Genomic DNA, 18,560 nt, shown 5'->3' with positions numbered 1-18,560 from the left:
CTGATTTCATATTGGATGTGGATCTCCTTGAGTTGCCTATCCTATATTTTTCTAATTGAGGCAAGTTGTTTTTGCTCCCAAAATTGATTCTTATATGGATAAATTGTTGCTTTGCTTTTATGTAATTTATGCTTTGAAATGGGCAAAGTCAGCCTATTTGGTAGAGATTGCAAATGGCTTATAAGTCAATTATAATTTGTTATTGAATATGACTTACGAAGAAAAAGTAGTGTTAGAGCGAAGCTAGAAGTTTATAATTTACAGTGAGTAAACACCTACTATTAAACTTTTCATTTTTGAACAATTGAGATAATAGAAAGGAGAAGTTCCTCCCCCCCCCATATCCCCCTTCCCCCTCTATTGGGCTTCAGTTGTCTCTCTCCAAATACACCATTAGATTATTGTATTATATACATTTCATTCTAATCTTTGAGATTTATAGTACTTGAAAACAATGTTGTATTATATCGTATCGTACGATACATATCGTAACTTTTGGGAGAAAATGATACGATACACACTCGTATCGCGATACAAGTGTGTATCATATGCGTATCGGGTGTATCGTTTTGTGTCGTACGATACAGGCTGTATTGTACGATACCCCTTTTGTGCACTTTAAAAAGGTCGAAGGTGTTATTTTTTCATTTTGGGTTTTAAAGATCTCTTGAGGGCCGACTTTCTCATTTGTCTAGAGGTCACTAGAGTGGAACCCACACACCTTATAAGTAGTGAGAGCAATTTAGAGGTGGATTTGTGCGAAAGGGAGAGGGCTTTTGTGATTTTCTCATTTAAGAGTGTATTTCCACCTTTTTTCCACTTAAGGAAGAGCGTGATTTCCACCTATTCGTACTACTAGGACTTAAGTTTGTTATGTGTGTAACTTGTCAAATATTTGTATGCTTGCTGGAATGCTCTGAAATTTAACCCAAATTTTTGAGAATTTTTTTTAAGACAGCGAAAATATTCAAATTTAAATAAGCTAAGCATTTCAGGCGCGTCACAAGAATCCTCAAAGCAATTACCATTCATGTATTTTCTAATAAAAAGTTCAAAACATAAGGTTAGAAATGTCGGATTGACATAATTAATAATATCCAAATTAACTTTTGACTTCCCGAGAATACAATAGATCATATATCTAGGTCCGTACACCATCCCACAGCCGCTCTTGATCTTTTATACTAAACGTGGCATAAAGAAACAACATAAAAATAATTTATTGCATATCACTATTCTAACTCACAAAAACATAATATGAATTAACATATAATCAGATAAGTAAACATTGGTTTAAATACTTGATCACATGCTCAATTATCTAATCACAAGTTAACAAGTTCAAGTACAAAACTCACAATGTTTTATCCGATTGATAAGAAGTAAAATTTAATGTTTCTCTTGAATTATCCCACGGGTACTCGCAGGCCAAGGCAACCATAACAAATGAGAACATTCGGGGGTTTATTATGCATTGGTGTTTTATTAACCCGAATATCTAATAAAACTGAAAATCCTCAGGGAAGGAGCGGTTGAATAACCTAGAGAACCTCTCAAATGCCCAAACAACAGGATGCATTCCTAACTTCTGCAGAAGAACGTGGAGCTACTGCTTAGGACTAATTTGGTAGTTCAGGTCTCCTAACTCCGGGAACTGGGGACCAACGAGTCATTGTCACTCGAAGCAAGAAACACATGTCCTCGGAGTTGTGTACCACCTACCCTCTCCAAGGTAAGCTCGAATCTGAGTGGTTTGCTATCTTACTAATTTGTATTTCCTGAGTTATCAGGGTTTTCCCCTGGTCTGAATCCAGTAACTCAAATACACTTGAGTATTATCAAAATTTTTAATCATACTACAGTAGTAGTAGATCTACAACCGTTCATACCTTAAATAGATATGTTAACTCACCTTTATTCATTAAATTGTGCTTACTCACCCAGAGTGCTCTTGTACTTTAAAACCGTCAAGCACGAATGCCTCGGTATCTTTAAACCAGTCAGGCTGAAATTAGCATACTTCAATTTACTTGTATATTCGTTTTTAAAAACTTGAGAGGCCCCCGTGGAACCCTCATGCACTAGGCTTGATCAATCATGTACCATCATCAAACCAACCCGTTGGCTTGGTTATGATTTTTTTTTTTATGTCTCACAGCTTTTCTATAGAAAGCAATCAACGATTTCTATATTGGACTCAGCACATATATATATGTATATATACATATATTTATAAGAGTCAATCATAGCGTTTTCAACCAATGGGAATATGCTGGGGCTGATTCAATTTTATTGAACATAAAAGAAAACTATTGTAACGAGCAGGTCTTGAGTTTGGTTTGCAGCAAACAAGTAACAACATGAAATCATGAATCCATCATGTTCATTAACCCCTATGTATAGGTGTCATCCATGTAATAACAGCTATGCAGTTACCTACTGCGTATTCAGGCCATCCGTAATAGCTAAGTTGCATATATGTTTACAAAGGTTTTGACTCTGTATTTTAGAACCACATGAAGACCTAAATCAGTGATGCATCTATGTGTATGTAGTCACCCCTGCATATTCAACTTCATGCAACTACTAGACTATATATATATATATATATATATAAGATCAACTCCCACGCACAGAATCTGATCCTGGACAGAAATGTAAGATCAAACACCCACGCACACAAAATGCTCAGAGGTCTGACCGTTTTATGCCGAGACCAAAACATAGCTTAGGATTAGACAAGCTTCAGAAATTACACAGACTGCATGTTCAGGAATGGCAATTATATTCAGATTATTCCCAAAACAATTCACTTATTTCATTGGTTATCAATTTCGAAACACAGATATCACATGCTTCATTAATGTACAAAATCACACGTTTCCAGATATAAGTGAAATGCCCAAAATGCAGACTTATACAGACAAAAATCTGTACTTACTACACTACCTCCTTCAATATTCGGCAGACATATTAATCACACATTTTTTTTTCACAAATAATAAAAGAAAATCCCTGTTCAAACCTATAGCACGCACAACCCATATCAGTCCGAGTTTTTTTTTTTTTTGAATTTAGAAATATGACAGTGTAGCAGGACGACTCAAAATATCAAACAATACGTGGTATAGAATCATACTAGTCGATATATGATATTCCCAAAGTCTGAGTATCAATTTCCCAAAACTCTGTACATGCGAAATCAAACATTTGTGTGCAACACACATGCAGAATCGAGATTCTGCGTTTTTGCTCAAATTAAACCGACATAAATGGGTTGTGCAACAGTGTTTTTCATACTTGAAATAGGCACACTACAAAAACACAGCAGATCCTACCTCTTTGATGTTTTTTTTTTTCTGAGATTTCTCTTCTTGTTACAGAGATTTCGGTGCAACCGTGCGCCCTTCACCAATTCGTGCAAGAAAAAGAGGGTTAACGAGAGAGAGTGTTAACAAGGGGATGGGGGGTCTTAAGGTGGGCGTGAGGGTCGGTTAGACAGAGAAAATCGGGGAGGAGGGAGGTGAGGAGTGGGGTTGGTTTCCCCCCCCCCCCTCCTTTCCACATTCTACGTGAACTGGGGACTTAATTTTTTTTTTAGTATTAATATTTATTTTTTTAATATAAACCCAACTAAATTACTTTTGGATCCAAATTCATAATCATGGATTTCCAGCAAATTATTATAGATCTAGGATCCGTTTTGTTCATAAATCCATTTAAGAGACCCAGATGTAAGGATCCGAAGTTTTAATCATATTTTGATTTGGAACCATGGATCCAATTTAATATTCATGGATCCAAGCCAAATATTTTGGATTTCCAAGCAACGTATCTCAGATCCAATTAGAATTTTAATTGGATTCTCACCATACTTAAATCTTCGATGTTCAGGATCCAAATTAAGTAATGTGGATCCAAACATCGCATGGGCTATTATGAATCCCAATAAAGTGTTATAGATCCGATATAGAAATTTTTCTCATTAAAAATCTGGTTTCATCTTCGTGGATCCACTCCATTCGTCCTGCATCCAATATCAAATTTGATCATGATATTGAGGATCCAATACTAAAGATCTGATCCATTTGACCAAAATCTATTATTAAATATTAAATATTAAATATTAAATTTGAGGTTCGTGATCCGATATCTAAGATCCAAATGGAATATCGAAGATCCGAACAGGATGTTATGGATCCGATATTGAAGATCCAAACATAATATTTGAGATTTGAATATGAATAAACAAATAAAATAACAAAAATATCCTTGTACTAGCTTAAGGACATAAATTTCAAGTTTATTTATCTGATAAAATTCACGGGTATTACACTTGCATTTTTATTTGGTGGTTAATTGATTATGTTTTATTTTTGATCTTTTGATGTCGTCTTCACGTTAATGTCACGAGGATGATCTTTCTTGGCGATACTGAAGAAGCTGTTAAAATGTAAACTGTAATATATATATATTATTTAATATTATTATATTTTCTTTTATTATTTTCTTTTTCTATTTTTCTTTATTTTCTTTTTTAGCATCTAGTTCAATAGAAACTAGATATTTGATCCAGTCAAGTTCCTGTTGGAACTTGACTGTGCAAATAGTTGTTGGACTGTAGTCCAAGTCCAACATCTCTTTTGGAGAGCTCAAAATGAGCTCTCCTCTCTCTTCCACTTTTTTGTATATATAGGGGTCAACCCCTTCAATGTAAATCACTATGCTTCTTAAACATTTTGTTCATGAATAAAGTATTATTTATTTTTCAAGTGTTCTTCCTTTTATACCCTTTCAAGGGTCATGCTTGTAGTGTCTCCAATAGACACTTGTTTGTGAGTTATTCGTGCATTTGTTGAAGACCACCATTTCATTACATGGTATCAGAGCTACGAAATCCTTAGATCTTGAAGTGCTTCCGCCTCTATTTCCGTGCCACATTTACAAAAGGTGTTTCATCACCTTGTTCTTGGCTCAAGAAGATTTGTTTGAAGAAAGGCGAACTTGTGCTACAAAAATTTTTGGTTTTGTATCTTCTCTTATTCCCTTGTCTACTCTTTTTCTTTTCTTTTTATTTTTTTCTCTCTCTCCTATTTATTCCTCTCTTACCCTTGTAAAAGATGGATGACAATGATAAGATCACCATCATTCCTATGAAGCTAAATGATACTAACTATGTAATGTGGGCTTCGATTATGAAGCACCGCATTTGGGGAAAAGGTTTATGGGGTATAGTGGATGGTTCCGATTTGGAACCTAAACTATCTCTTACCAAGAAAGAGGGTGATAAAGAGGTTCCTCTAACAGAATAAGAGAAGAGTAAGGCGTTAGCCACTTATGAAAAGAAATGGAAAGAGTGGAGGATAGGGCATGCAAAAATTATGTCATGGCTCATCAATAGCATAGACATTAAAAAATGCTCTAGTCTAGCTAAGTTTGAGCATGCCAATAAGGCTTGGGAATACCTCAAAAACATGTATTCTCTTAAAGATATTGCACATGTATGCAATTTGCAAGACAAAGTTCGGACAATGACTCAAAAAGATAAAACTATTCGAGAATATTATAATGAGTTGTCCGAACTTTGGGAAGAGTTGGCTCTTCTTGAGCCCAAATGGCATTGTGCCGAAGATATCGAGCTTCGCCAAAAGCAACTCGATATGGAACATTTCTATCAATTTGTGAATGGTCTAAGGTCGGAGTTTGAATCCACCAAATCGGCCCTATTACATCGTGGAAAAATTCCTTCTATTGTTGATACTATAGAAGAGCTCACTATGGAAGAAAATAGACTTAGAAAAAGTACTCCAAAAGTTGATGATGACTCAGTTTTAGCTGTATCTAGACCGGGGAATCATACTCGTACTTACAAGCCGCCTCATTTTGGAAGGCAAAACGGCGACTTTGATAAAAGAAAAGTTATTTGTCATCATTGTCATGAACCGGGGCACTATAGGCCTCAATGTCCAAAGTTAAAAAGAAGAGAAGAAAAAAGAGTTGCATCTGTTGAATCTGAGTCAAAAGATCAAGATGCACCTGTGTCTATGGCTCAACTGATGGAATTCCTTCAACCTCTTCTCAAAGGGGTATCCTCCTCAACCGAAGCCTCAACTGGAGCGGCAGTTGCATCTTTCTCCGGTCCAGGTAACTTTCCTTGGCTTTTAGATTCTGGTGCTTCTTTTCACATGACCCCAAATGTTAATAGTCTATCCGAATGTCTTAAAAATAACTCAAGTGTGTCAAAGGTTTTTACAGCCGATGGCACATCTCTTGAAGTAAAAGGAATATGATGTTTTGAAAATCTTCAAAAATCCAATTTTTTTTTTATCCCAGAAGTTAGATATATCCCTAAACATAATTTCAATCTCTTATCTGTCTCGCAAATATCTGATTATGGATGTAATATATCCTTCTCTTCTCATGCTTGTTGGGTACAGGATCGCCAGTCCAGGAAGCTGATTGGGGAAGGCCATAGAGAAGGACTCTATTACATGAACTTTTTGGAATTACCCAAGAATGCATTTTGTTATAATATTCAGAAATTAGAATTGGATTTATGGCACAACAGACTTGGCCATCCTCATATGTCTAAAATTCAATATTTTCCAAGTTTGGAAAAATTTTGTAATTCTGAAAAATTTTCTTGTAAAGACTGCATTCTTGGCAAAATGAAAAGGTTACCATTTCTTAGTAGAACTTTTGTTTCCTCACGACCACTTGAGTTAATACATTCGGATGTTTGGGGCCCCGCAACAGTTATTTCCAAAGGTGATTATACATATTATGTCATTTTTGTTGATGACTTTTTTAGACATACTTGGATTTATTTTCTTAAACATAAATCTAATGTTTTTGCTAACTTTCAAATATTTCATAAAATAGTTAAAAATAAGTTTAAAAATGATATTTCCGTTTTTCGCACTGATTCAGTGGGAGAGTTTATGTCCAACGAATTCAAAGACTATCTCAATTTACATGGTATTACACATCAAAGATCATGTCCACACACTCCACAGCAGAATGGTCTAGCCGAACGCAAACATCGGCATATTATGGAAACTAATAGGACATTGCTAATTGCAAATCAAGTTCCAAAAAGTTTTTGGGCTGAAGCGGTCCTAACTGCCACCTACCTCATTAAAGAATACAACTCTAATAGAAAAGCTTGTTAATTTAACTCCAGATTATTCTAGATTAAGAGTCTTTGGATGCAAATGTTTTGTTTTCACCAACAAAAATGACAAACTCTCTCCTCGTGCAATCCCATGTGCCTTTTTAGGATATGCTGATAATAAAAAAGGCTACAAGTGTTTCGATTTTCAAAATGACAAATTATATGTGTCAAGAAATGCATCTTTTTTGGAAAAAAAAAGCTTCTTTTTATTTGAAAAATCCAAGGATGCCACTGAATACTCGTTTTTAATTGATTCAACTTCAAAATCCAATGAATGTGATGTTGGATGTGACCTTGACAATGATCAAAGTCCTATTGTTGTTGAAACTGATGATAATGAAGAGCAAATCCATAGGGATGTTAGTCTACAATATTCAAGACGTAGAGAGCAAAATCTTCCATGTGCATTACAAAAATACTTTGAAGTCTCACCTAGAAGAACGTCTAGAATCTCTAGACCTCCAGAAAAATTTGCGTCTTATGAATCTTTTTCACCCACGTATATGGCCGCCATTACATTAATACAATCATATGTTGAACCATCATCCTATTCTCAAGCCAAAAATCATATAGAATGGATAGAAGCCATGAAAATAGAATTGGATGCACTAGAAAAGTGCCAATACTTGGACGATCCAAGATATCCTTCTAGGTAAGAAACCTATAGGTTGTAGGTGGGTATACAAAGTCAAAACCAAAAGTGATGGGACCCTGGAAAGATATAAGGCCCGTTTAGTAGCAAAAGGATATGCTCAAGAGTATGACATTGATTATGAAGAAACATTTGCTCATGTTGGGCTGCCAAGAGACATCATATTCAAAAAATGAGTGTAGCTGAGATGCGGATGCTTAGATGGATGTGTGGAAATACAATAAAAGATAAGATTCGGAACGAAGAGATACGTAAGAAGGTAGGTGTTGCACCCATTGAAAATAAGATGCGAGAGAATCGTTTACGGTGGTTTGGACATATTTGGCGAAGGCCTAATGATGCTCCAGTTAGAAGGTTGGAGAAATGGGAAAATATATTAGTTAAAAGAGGTCGGGGTAGGCCTAGGAAGACTTGGATGGAGATGATAGAAAAGGATATGAATGCTTTGAACCTCACCGAGGACATGGCGTTGGATAGAAATGATTGGAGGAAAAGGATTCATGTGGAAGACCCAAAATGAATTTCTTTTTTGGTTCATATCGCTGACCCCAATTGTTTTGGGATGAAGGCATAGTTGTTGTTGTTGTTTGTTGTATTTGCTCCTGTGGCACGTATGACCACTGTTAGAACTTTAATAGCCATGGCCTCCATTAGAACATGGCCTATCTTTCAATTAGATGTCAAAAATGTTTTCCTGAATGGGAATCTCGTTGAAGAAGTATACATGGAAGCCCCACCTGGTATTAGTATCCCTAAGGGTAAAACTCTTTGTCTAGAAAAAGCTCTTTATGGTCTTAAACAGGCTCCAAAAGCCTGGTATGACCGATTTAGTCATGTTATGCTTGATATTGGTTTTCAACCTTGTTTAACTGACACTGCTTTGTTTGTTAAGAAATCTGATGCGGGCATTATTATTATTCTTCTCTATGTGGACGATATGATCATCACCGGAGGCGACAAACAGAGAGTTGCAAATATCAAATCTCTTCTTAAAACTCACTTTGAAATGACTGACTTAGGTTTATTAAGATATTTTTTAGGCATTGAAGTTGCTTATTCTCCTCGGGGGTATTTGATATCTCAATCTAAATTTGCTCTTGATATCGTTTCCAGGTCTGAAATTACAGATGATAAGAAAGTAGACACTCCAGAAGTTGTCAATGTTAAAATGAAAATTGATGATGGAGAACTTCTTGATGATCCTACTCCTTATAGACAGCTTGTTCGAGCTCTTTCTTATCTTTCTATTACTAGGCCAGATATAACTCATGCGGTTCATACAACCAGTCAGTTTCAGCATGCTCCCACCTCCGTGCATATGGGAGCAATTTTGTGTATTATTAGATACTTAAAATCCTCTCTTTCACGAGGACTCTTCTTGTTTGCTTCATCTTCATTAAATTTAATTGCATATACTGATGCTAACTGGGGAGGTGATCCCAATAATAGACATTCAACTACTGGTTTTTGTGTGTTCCTAGGTGAAGCCTTAATTTCGTGGAGGTGCAAGAAACAACAGAAAGTCTCTCTTTCCTCCACCGAAGCTGAATACAGAGCCATGACAACCATCACTATGGAGGTTGTTTGGCTCAGACGATTGCTAGCGGATATGGGAGCTAAAGCAACGCAAGCTTCAAAGATGTGCTGTGACAACAAAAGTGCGATCTACATTGCAAACAACCGGATATTCCATGAGCGCACTAAACACATTGAGATGGACTGTCACTATGTCAGAGATGAATACTTACATGGAACCATTGATCTGCCATATGTTACATCAGAATATCAATTAGCAGACTTCTTCACCAAGCCTCTCGCTGCTCCCAGATTTCACTTCCTCTTAGACAAACTTTCGCTCATTGTACCGTAAGTTTGAGGGGGAGTGTTAAAATGTAAACTGTAATATATATCTATATATATATATTATATTTTCTTTTATTATTTTCTTTTTCTATTTTTCTTTATTTTCTTTTTTAGCATCTAGTTCAATAGAAACTAGATATTTGATCCAGTCAAGTTCCAGGAACTTGACTGTGCAAATGGCTGTTGGACTGTAGTCCAACAGCTATAATAAGAGACGTTGGACTACATTCCAACGTCTTTTTTGGAGAGCTCAAAATGAGCTCTCCTCGTTCTTCCACTTTTTTGTATATATAGGGGTGAACCCATGGTTGCCAATTGAGGAAGCGGGAGCGAGAAGCGAGGCACTTTCAAAATTTTAGGAAGCGGGGAAGCGTGGGACCACTTAGGACAGATTCGGGAAGCGTCTCAGAAGCGACCTAGGAAGCGTCTCGGAAGCGAGGGGGAAGCGAAAAAAATAAAAATAAAAAATACAAAAAATTGAAAAAAATAGGGGAAGCGAGGGGGAAGCGTGATGGGAAGCGCGCTTCCCATTAAAGGGAAGCGCGTCCCCCATTAAAGGGAAACGCGTCCTCCATTAAAGGGAAGCGCGCTTCCCAAAAAAGGAGGACGCTTCCCCCCACGCTTCGGAAGCGCGATGTTTTGCGCTTCCGAAGCGCGCTTCCCCTTTTAGCTAGGCGCTTCCGGTAACCCTGGGTGAACCCCTTTAATGTAAATCACTATGCTTCTTAAGCATTTTGTTCATGAATAAAGTATTATTTATTTTTCAAGTGTTCTTCCTTTTATACCCTTTCAAGGGTCATGCTTGTAGTGTCTCCAATAGACACTTGTTTGTGAGTTATTCGTGCATTTGTTGAAGACCACCATTTCATTACAGAAGCATGGATGATGTGCCACGACGAGGGTCATCATTGAGATGTGTGTTTTGTGGTGCTATTCTTAGAGGTGGGCTACATAGATTTAAGCAACATATTGCAGGTCTTAGTCAAAATCTAGGTCCATGTGATTCCCTATCTATTATTGTGACTTTTCATGCTGATGTTATTGCTGAACTATAAGCAATTGTAAGACGAAGAATGCTGCAAAAATGCAAAGAAGAAATTTCAACCATCGTTCCAATTGCTGAAGATGATGATGGTGATCCACCACAACAAACTTGATAAACTTCACTTACCAAAAAATGCTGTGAATATAAAGAAGCGGTGGCACAAAAGTTGGATGCAACAATAAGGATTTTCTGTCATAATTCTTCGCCTATATGCCCTAAATAGTTTAGTTTTAGGATCTTTATAGTTTAGAGATGAAGATTGTCATATAAGACGTTGGTTAATTATGATGTTTTTAGTTATGATGAACTCTCGGTAGTTAAGTTATGACTTGGATGTGAATTTAATATTGTTTAGGCTTTAATTGTGTTTAAATTATGTAGTTGCCTTTTATTTACATTGTCAGTTGCAGTTGTATAGTTTGTTTATTCAATTGTTCATTTCTTCTTCTTTTTTGTCTATTGATTATTTTATGTCTATTGTTGTTAATTTGTTTGCATACATGATTTTACTTTTTGTATATTGTTTATTCACATTGTTAGTTGTATTGTATTTGTAACTATTGTTCATTTATTCTTAATTTTTTTGAGCAAGTTATTTAATATAATTGCCTTATAGTGTTCGGCGACATATTTTGTTTTGTCTATTGCCTACTGTTGATTGATTTTATGTTGTATACATGTTTGTTATTAATTTTAGTAGTTTGTTAACTTTGTTTACATATTTCATGTATTTAAAAAAAAATTAATTGGGGTACCAACTAGTCCGCCAACAGCCTTTGACAAATAAGGTATTTTGTGCAATTCATCATTGTTTCACATGTTATGATTTTTTTAGAATTTTTGCTATTTTTTCTGATTTTTATTGCTTTTTATATTTTTGGGAAGTTTTTATTAAAAATTTATGACTTTTTACGATATGATATGCATCTAATTTTTGCCCGATCGATACGGGTAACAATACGATACTTACAACCTTGCTTGAAAACTGCAAAAAAGTGGGTCACTAAACATGAACTCTGCTATTTTTTAGTTGCCATCTGTCAACAGGTATTAAATTATCATTAAAAAATTTCTGTCAACAGGCAGACTTTGATTTCCATGGGGAGGACTGGGAATGGGGAACCCACAAAACCCAGCGGGTTCTTGCAGTTGGTGCATATAATAACAATGATGGTTTGCGCCTTGAGAAAATTTTCATACAGAAAGATAATGCAACTCTGCATGCAGATGGAACTTTACTGGGTCCAAAAACAAATCTCCATTTTGCTGTTCTGAACTTTCCTGTTAGCCTTGTACCTGCTCTGCTTCAGGTTATTGAATCTTCAGCTACAGATACAGTACATTCTTCTAGAGCTCTGTTATCACCAATTAAGGGCATATTACATATGGAAGGAGATCTTAGGGGAAGTCTTGCTAAACCCCAGTGTGACATTCAAGTAAGGCTCCTAGATGGTGCTGTCGGTGGCATTGATCTTGGACGTGCTGAAATTGTTGCATCTTTAACCTCAACTAGCCGTTTTCTCTTCAATGCCAACATTGAACCTGTCATTCAAAGTGGCCATGTACATATTCAAGGCAGTGTTCCAGTGGCTCCTTTTGAAAATGATTCATTGGTGGAAGATGAAATGGACAGGGAAAGCATCAGAACAAAATGGTTCCCTGCTTGGATGCAAGAGAAGGATAATTCTGAAATGACTGGTGACAAGAAAGTTTCCTGGGAAAGAAATGAAGAAGGTCGAGAGGCGTACTTGGCAGAACGTTTTAAAGGTCTAAACTGGAATATATCAGATGTTGGTGAAGTAAAGATTGATGCAGATATCAAGGATGGTGGTATGATGCTGATAACAGCCTTATGCCCTTATGCTAATTGGCTTCATGGTAGTGCTGACATTGTTCTACGGGTGGGTAACGCTCAAGCCATCAGAATTCTTACTTTTTTTTTGTTTTTATTCCTTTTTCTAGATTTTTCTCTTTGACTTGGTGTGTATTGATTAGAACTTCAGATATCATTCTTTTTCTCTTCTCTTCTTTACTAGCACCTTCATTTGTTTCTTTCTATGTAAGTTTGTGAGTGTTTCAAAAGAAAGGAAGTGGAAAGTTCAAAATGTGTAGAAGGCTAAAATACAGTTTGATAGTTTGGTACTACATATTTGCGTTTTGATAGATTTAAACCATGACTGATGTATCTGACACAAACCGAGGCATAAGACAAATTAAAAATAATAAAGTTTTTTATTATAAATGATTGAAAATGAGTACTAAAATGCATTAACACAATGCATTTATCGAAAGCATAAAAACCATAAAATGGTTTAGGAACAATGGAGGATTAAAAGTATAAATAGTTATTTAATAAAATGAATAAAAAAACATATTTAAGTTACACGTCATACACAAACATACACATACCTCATATTTACATCGCATACTCTAACATCCCTAAAAAATCCAACCTTTTTAACACTTTCCTAAACTTAAAATTTTGAGAAAAAATTTAAAACTTTTTATTTATTATAAAAATTCACATGATTCCTAAAAGTAATATGCCAACAAGTTCGTCTATGGCCACATTTTAATCGTTCCAAATACTAAACGACCCACCTGAGCGTAATCGCGAGTGTATATTAGCCTTCTAGTATTAGATCCAGTACAAAATCATCCATAAACACTACTCGATTGGGTTTATTACTCTAAGGATTCTTACATGTGAGAAAGAAAATAAAATTCGAAAGACGAAATTTATTTAAGGTTTAAGACAATTGAGGAGTTACGTAAAAATTTAAAATTTCTAAACCATAAGCATAACCAATGCAGAAATGAAAAGACAAAATTTAGAATTCTTCTCATTCCAAAATATTACAATTCTTAAAACTTAAAGATCCAAACATAAAAAGTTATATCTTGACAAGTTTATAATCATCTAAAATTGTCTCGTTCCTCCAGGGATCGTAATAGATAAGAGTAGAGCCTTCAGCCACTCAGCAACCCGTGCTTTGCTTCAATCCTCCACAAGGTTATCTGCAATGATATAAGGCTTCAACCACTTGCCTGTATGAAACCAAAACTAAACTTGAAAAATACAAATCAAGTTGTAATGATACAATCAAAGTGCAATTCTCATCATTTTAAAATGAGAGTCAAGAGAATTCACATCAAAACATGCACATGATATTCAATCACATTCATCATCATTCATTCCATAGCATTCATAGTTGCGCAAGTTATATGCTTGAAACTCAAACTCATATTCTTTTTCTCTCATGGCATTCAATATTATAATCATTCTTAACTATAATAAGTGCTCACATAAATGAATAAAAATTCACAATTCTAAGCATACATCAAAGTGGAGTAAAATGCAACAATTCATGATAACATAAACATTCACTTTCTTTATCCTCAAAAGAAACATGCTCATGACCAACTCATGACTAAGACATGCATTATCTAAATTATAAATTCACATGTCATTTCTCAGAACATTTATACACTTTGCATTCAGATATATAAATGGAACAAACCCTAATTCGACCTTTCCCGTGTGTCTCACACACACAAGCACCTCACGTATAACAACCAAGCCTTTGACTTGCATCAACAGGTCAAATCACATAACCAACATAAACATGTCTTTTTCATTCACATGTAACAAATCATATATAATAATCATGCAAATCTTAGTAGTCTCTACATGTTCACATCTATATGTTTATGCATATGATAGCAGCGATTTTAAAAAATCAAATTAATTGTTTCTCTTGTTTATTAAGACCCATCTGATAAAAAAAAGGGTATATACGTCTAGAAGTAACCATAGAAGTATTTATTATTCTATGTATTTTATTTGTCCTTCTATGACTTAACTGGTTATTTCTCGAGCGAAATAACCTTGCAATGCAACGGTTGGGAGAACGGACCCATGATCCCAAGTCTTGGTCTACGCCTAACCAAAATCGCCTACGAACAAATAGGGCATGCATCCCTAACTCTGCAGAGCTGTGATACTACTACCTAGGACTCATTGGTAGACTTGTCCCCTAACTTCCATGGGACAGGGATAGCAGGCGCCTTCAGCCCTCGAAAACTCAATATGTCCCACGAGGCTTGTACCGTCCTCTCTCTCGGGAAGACAAGAGATCGGGACAGACACAGTCATCTCAGAGAGCTCGGGTTCACCGGTGCCTCAAATGGACCCATAATCCAGGTTTATCTTTATTATTAAGTCATAGGTCAAAGCTAAGTATTATTATCTCACAAGATGACCTTCTTATGCCCTCATGCATGATATCAACAGCTTATGCCCTCTCGCATGACTAAAAAGTCTATGCCATATGCATGAATTAATCTTACATGTGCTCATGCATTTACATGACATAATCATTTTCAACTACACATGTTCTCATGCATGATTCATTTCTAATATGTTTTCATGTATGAATCGAATTCAACACGCTTTATGCATAATTCTCTCACATGAGTTACTATGCATGTACATGTCATAAAAGATTTGATTCAATTTTTCATGCATAATACATATCACAACATAGTTCACTCACAAGCATGGCATACACTAACACACATTCACATTCACATTCACATTCACGCGCATGATGCATTCATTCTATGATATGTAATCATATTACATGTTTTATATACACATGATATGATTTATTTAGTTATTACGATCACTTCTATTCTCATACATTCAAATCATGCTCACCGAACTACAGTCATAACAGTCCTAGATATCTACAACTAAGCGAGTGTGTGAGAAGGAAAGTGTTGCATACAATAAAATAAATATAGTGTGTGATGCATTTGCACCACATACTTATCACGGGTATTTACCCGATTTGCATTCTTTTGTATTGCATTCATTGGGCATGGCATTTCTAGCCGCAAGCGATACTTCGCATTAAGTATCACTTATTCTCTTTTTTCTTTGTTTTGGTGCAAATCAACAATCACAATGCAATATATATGTAGCTCTAAGAATTTTTTACTACTACGACTAAACTACTGATTTAATCAAAGTATATTCCAATTTCTAACATGAATTTAGTTACACAATAATTCATACTCGACATATTTTTGGAATACATTAGATTTCTATCAAACAAAAAGAATTTACATTCTACAAATTTGGTTTAGGAATCCTACCTTTCGATGTGATGTAAAAGGTAGTGGAACTCGAAAACCAAAAAGTCCCGCGAAGAACTGCAACCGGTTTGCCACGTAAACAAAACACCAAACACTTGGTGCGTGACACGCAACACCCAACGAAGAACTTCAAAATGAATCAACTAGTCGTTCTCTCACAATGAGAGAGCGCTATAGTGTTGCATAAACAACAATAACTTTTATCTAAATACGCTTTCGCACACGAGCGACAAAAATCAAAACGTAATTCGGTAACCCGATTGGCGAAAACCGCGAAGCAACACACTAACAAGTCCAAAACAAGATTGGACAGCTGTGTGGAGCAACTCTACGGGCTGCACGCTGTCCAGTGCATCACCCCAGTGATGGCACGAAAAATGAGATACCTGGTTCCAAAAAATAATTATATTCCTATGGGAATCCAATCCAAAATAAAGAAACCACATCGGGGAATGTTGGCAAATCGAAAGGTATCCCTGCTGTCATGTGACAACAACCCTGCACGATTCCCATTGCTGGGAATCGAGCACACAAACCGAGGAAATGATAAAAACCGAAATTGGCTAAAATAATTAATATAATTCCTTGATGGATAAATATGCTAACAACAGGGAAGTTCTCTCATCATTTGACGAAGACAGAATAACCTATTGGCAAATAGAAAAAAGAAATGACCCAACATGAGGCTTTTATAATTCCTTGATGGATAAATATGCTAACAACAGGGAAGTTCTCTCATCATTTGACGAAGACAGAATAACCTATTGGCAAATAGAAAAAAGAAATGACCCAACATGAGGCTTTTATAATTCCTTGATGGATAAATATGCTAACAACAAGGAAGTTCTCTCATCATTTGACGAAGACAGAATAACCTATTGGCAAATAGAAAAAAGAAATGACCCAACATGAGGCTTTTTACGGGTAGGTTGGCATTGATGACATATATTACCTTTTGTGTTTCACTTCAACTAAGGGTGGAATATGATAGTCTAAATATCATCTTGCAGGTGAGAATGGACTCATAAGGCCAGGTTTATCTCAACTTTCAAAAGAGGTATGAGAAAAGATGACAACAAGCCTGCAAGAAAAGTGCAAATGATACTAGAAGCTAGAGGAAAATGAAGCCCAACCACCAAATCGCAACGATGAATCTGGATGGCGTTTTATGACTCGTAACTCAGACATGTGACTTAAAATCAAAATTACACTTGATATTACTAACGCTCCCTTCAAAATGGGGTACTCATGAGACCAGATAGAGGATTTCCCTTTTGCATCATTTTTGCCTCATTTCATGTTTTGGTATTCAAAACTGCCTTCCCCAAACTAGGGCACACCCAATTCATTCCACCAATCCCATTACCACTTTGTAAACGAAAGAGACACGATTTTCCCTTTCAATTGGTGTTGTTTCTATACGAATCGAGTTAGTATCTAATCTCTGCATAAATTTTGACAACGTTTGCGAGTGTCGTAGAATTCATAAATTTATCTCGAATTAAAAGAAAATGTTAAAAAAAATGAAAATCACGATCCCAAGGTGGGGCTGAACTGAAGAACCCCACATCCGAATGAGCCGTTACTCAAGCTCCAACCAAAAGAAAAAAGAAAAACAACAGACAAGACGAAAAACAAAGAGAAAAAGAAAAGGGGAACAAAGGGAATACCCTTTCGGCGTCGATGAAACGTGCAGGTTGTAGAGGAGAAACGGATGGCCGGTGGAAACCTCAGCAGTGGTTGGCCCCCGGCTTTGCGATTGGCGCTCGAACAAGTGGTCAGAGGTCTGGCGTCGGCGACAGAACACGGCGGTGGTGCAAATGCTTTTGGTCGACTCCCGAACGGGGGAGGAGAAGAAGGAGAAGAAAGAGAAAAAGGAGAAGAGAGAGGAAAAGAGGAGGAGGAGGAGGCGTAGACGGCCGCTGGCCGATGCACAAATGGGGATGGTGGGGCTCACGACGGCGACACAGGGTCGGCGACATAGGGTCGGTCGCTGACCGGTGCACAAATGGGGAAGAGAAGAAGGTGAGGAGAGGTCGGTAGGGGTTTTGGGAAAAAAATGAAGAGAAAACGAGAGAAGGGGGATGGTGGGGCTCCCTAATGGCCTCGCCCTTCCCTTTTTGCAGTAAAGTGGTTGGGTCCGGATCGGTCCCGGTTTGGGTCTGGTTCGGTCCCAAACCAAAAGTCATAAAAATAAAATAAAAAATATATATGTATATAATAATAATAGAAATAAAATAGTTTGAATTTAACCTAATTAACTAATATAATTTATTTTTAACCAATCTATAAAAATTCACAATTAGGTTAGCATGAAATCTTCGTTTAATCACGTAAAACCCGTAAAACTTTATATTTGGTTTGATCCAATTGGATCCAACCCGTATAGAGTTCGGATCCATTCTAAATCCCCAAAATTTTATTTTTGCAAGAGTTTCTTACCTTTATTCGCATTAATTAATCATTCAAATTTAAATAGTTCAAAGTTTTTGGTATTTTCTAACAATAATAATTTATTCAATTAAAATATTTCGTGTAACTCATTTTATGACAAAAATACCCTTTTTAAGAAATTATCTCGAAAACACTTAAAATGTGTCTTGTTAAGTTTGAAATGCCTCAAAAACCCCTAAATGAGTTTGTGACTTTTTAAAACAATTTATTTT

General features: G+C 36.1%; 1 protein-coding gene across 3 annotated transcripts in view; it reads left to right on the top strand.

Annotated features, from left to right (window-relative positions):
* The window catches only part of EMB2410 (embryo defective 2410), a 240,872-nt gene that overhangs the window by 211,101 nt on the left and 11,211 nt on the right, over positions 1–18,560 (top strand). For all 3 annotated transcript variants that reach the window (XM_090016222.1, XM_090016221.1, XM_090016220.1), the window contains one exon: positions 11,817–12,635. In XM_090016222.1, the coding sequence (XP_089872348.1) occupies positions 11,817–12,635 (819 nt within the window). The remainder of the gene's footprint in view (positions 1–11,816; positions 12,636–18,560) is intronic.

The sequence above is a fragment of the Nuphar pumila genome, chromosome 8 (genome assembly GCF_984573655.1).
Source record: "Nuphar pumila chromosome 8, dmNupPumi1.hap1.1, whole genome shotgun sequence".
NCBI classification, from domain to species: domain Eukaryota; kingdom Viridiplantae; phylum Streptophyta; class Magnoliopsida; order Nymphaeales; family Nymphaeaceae; genus Nuphar; species Nuphar pumila.
Note: the sequence above shows the minus strand (reverse complement) of the source record. Positions and strands in the feature narration are given on the sequence as shown.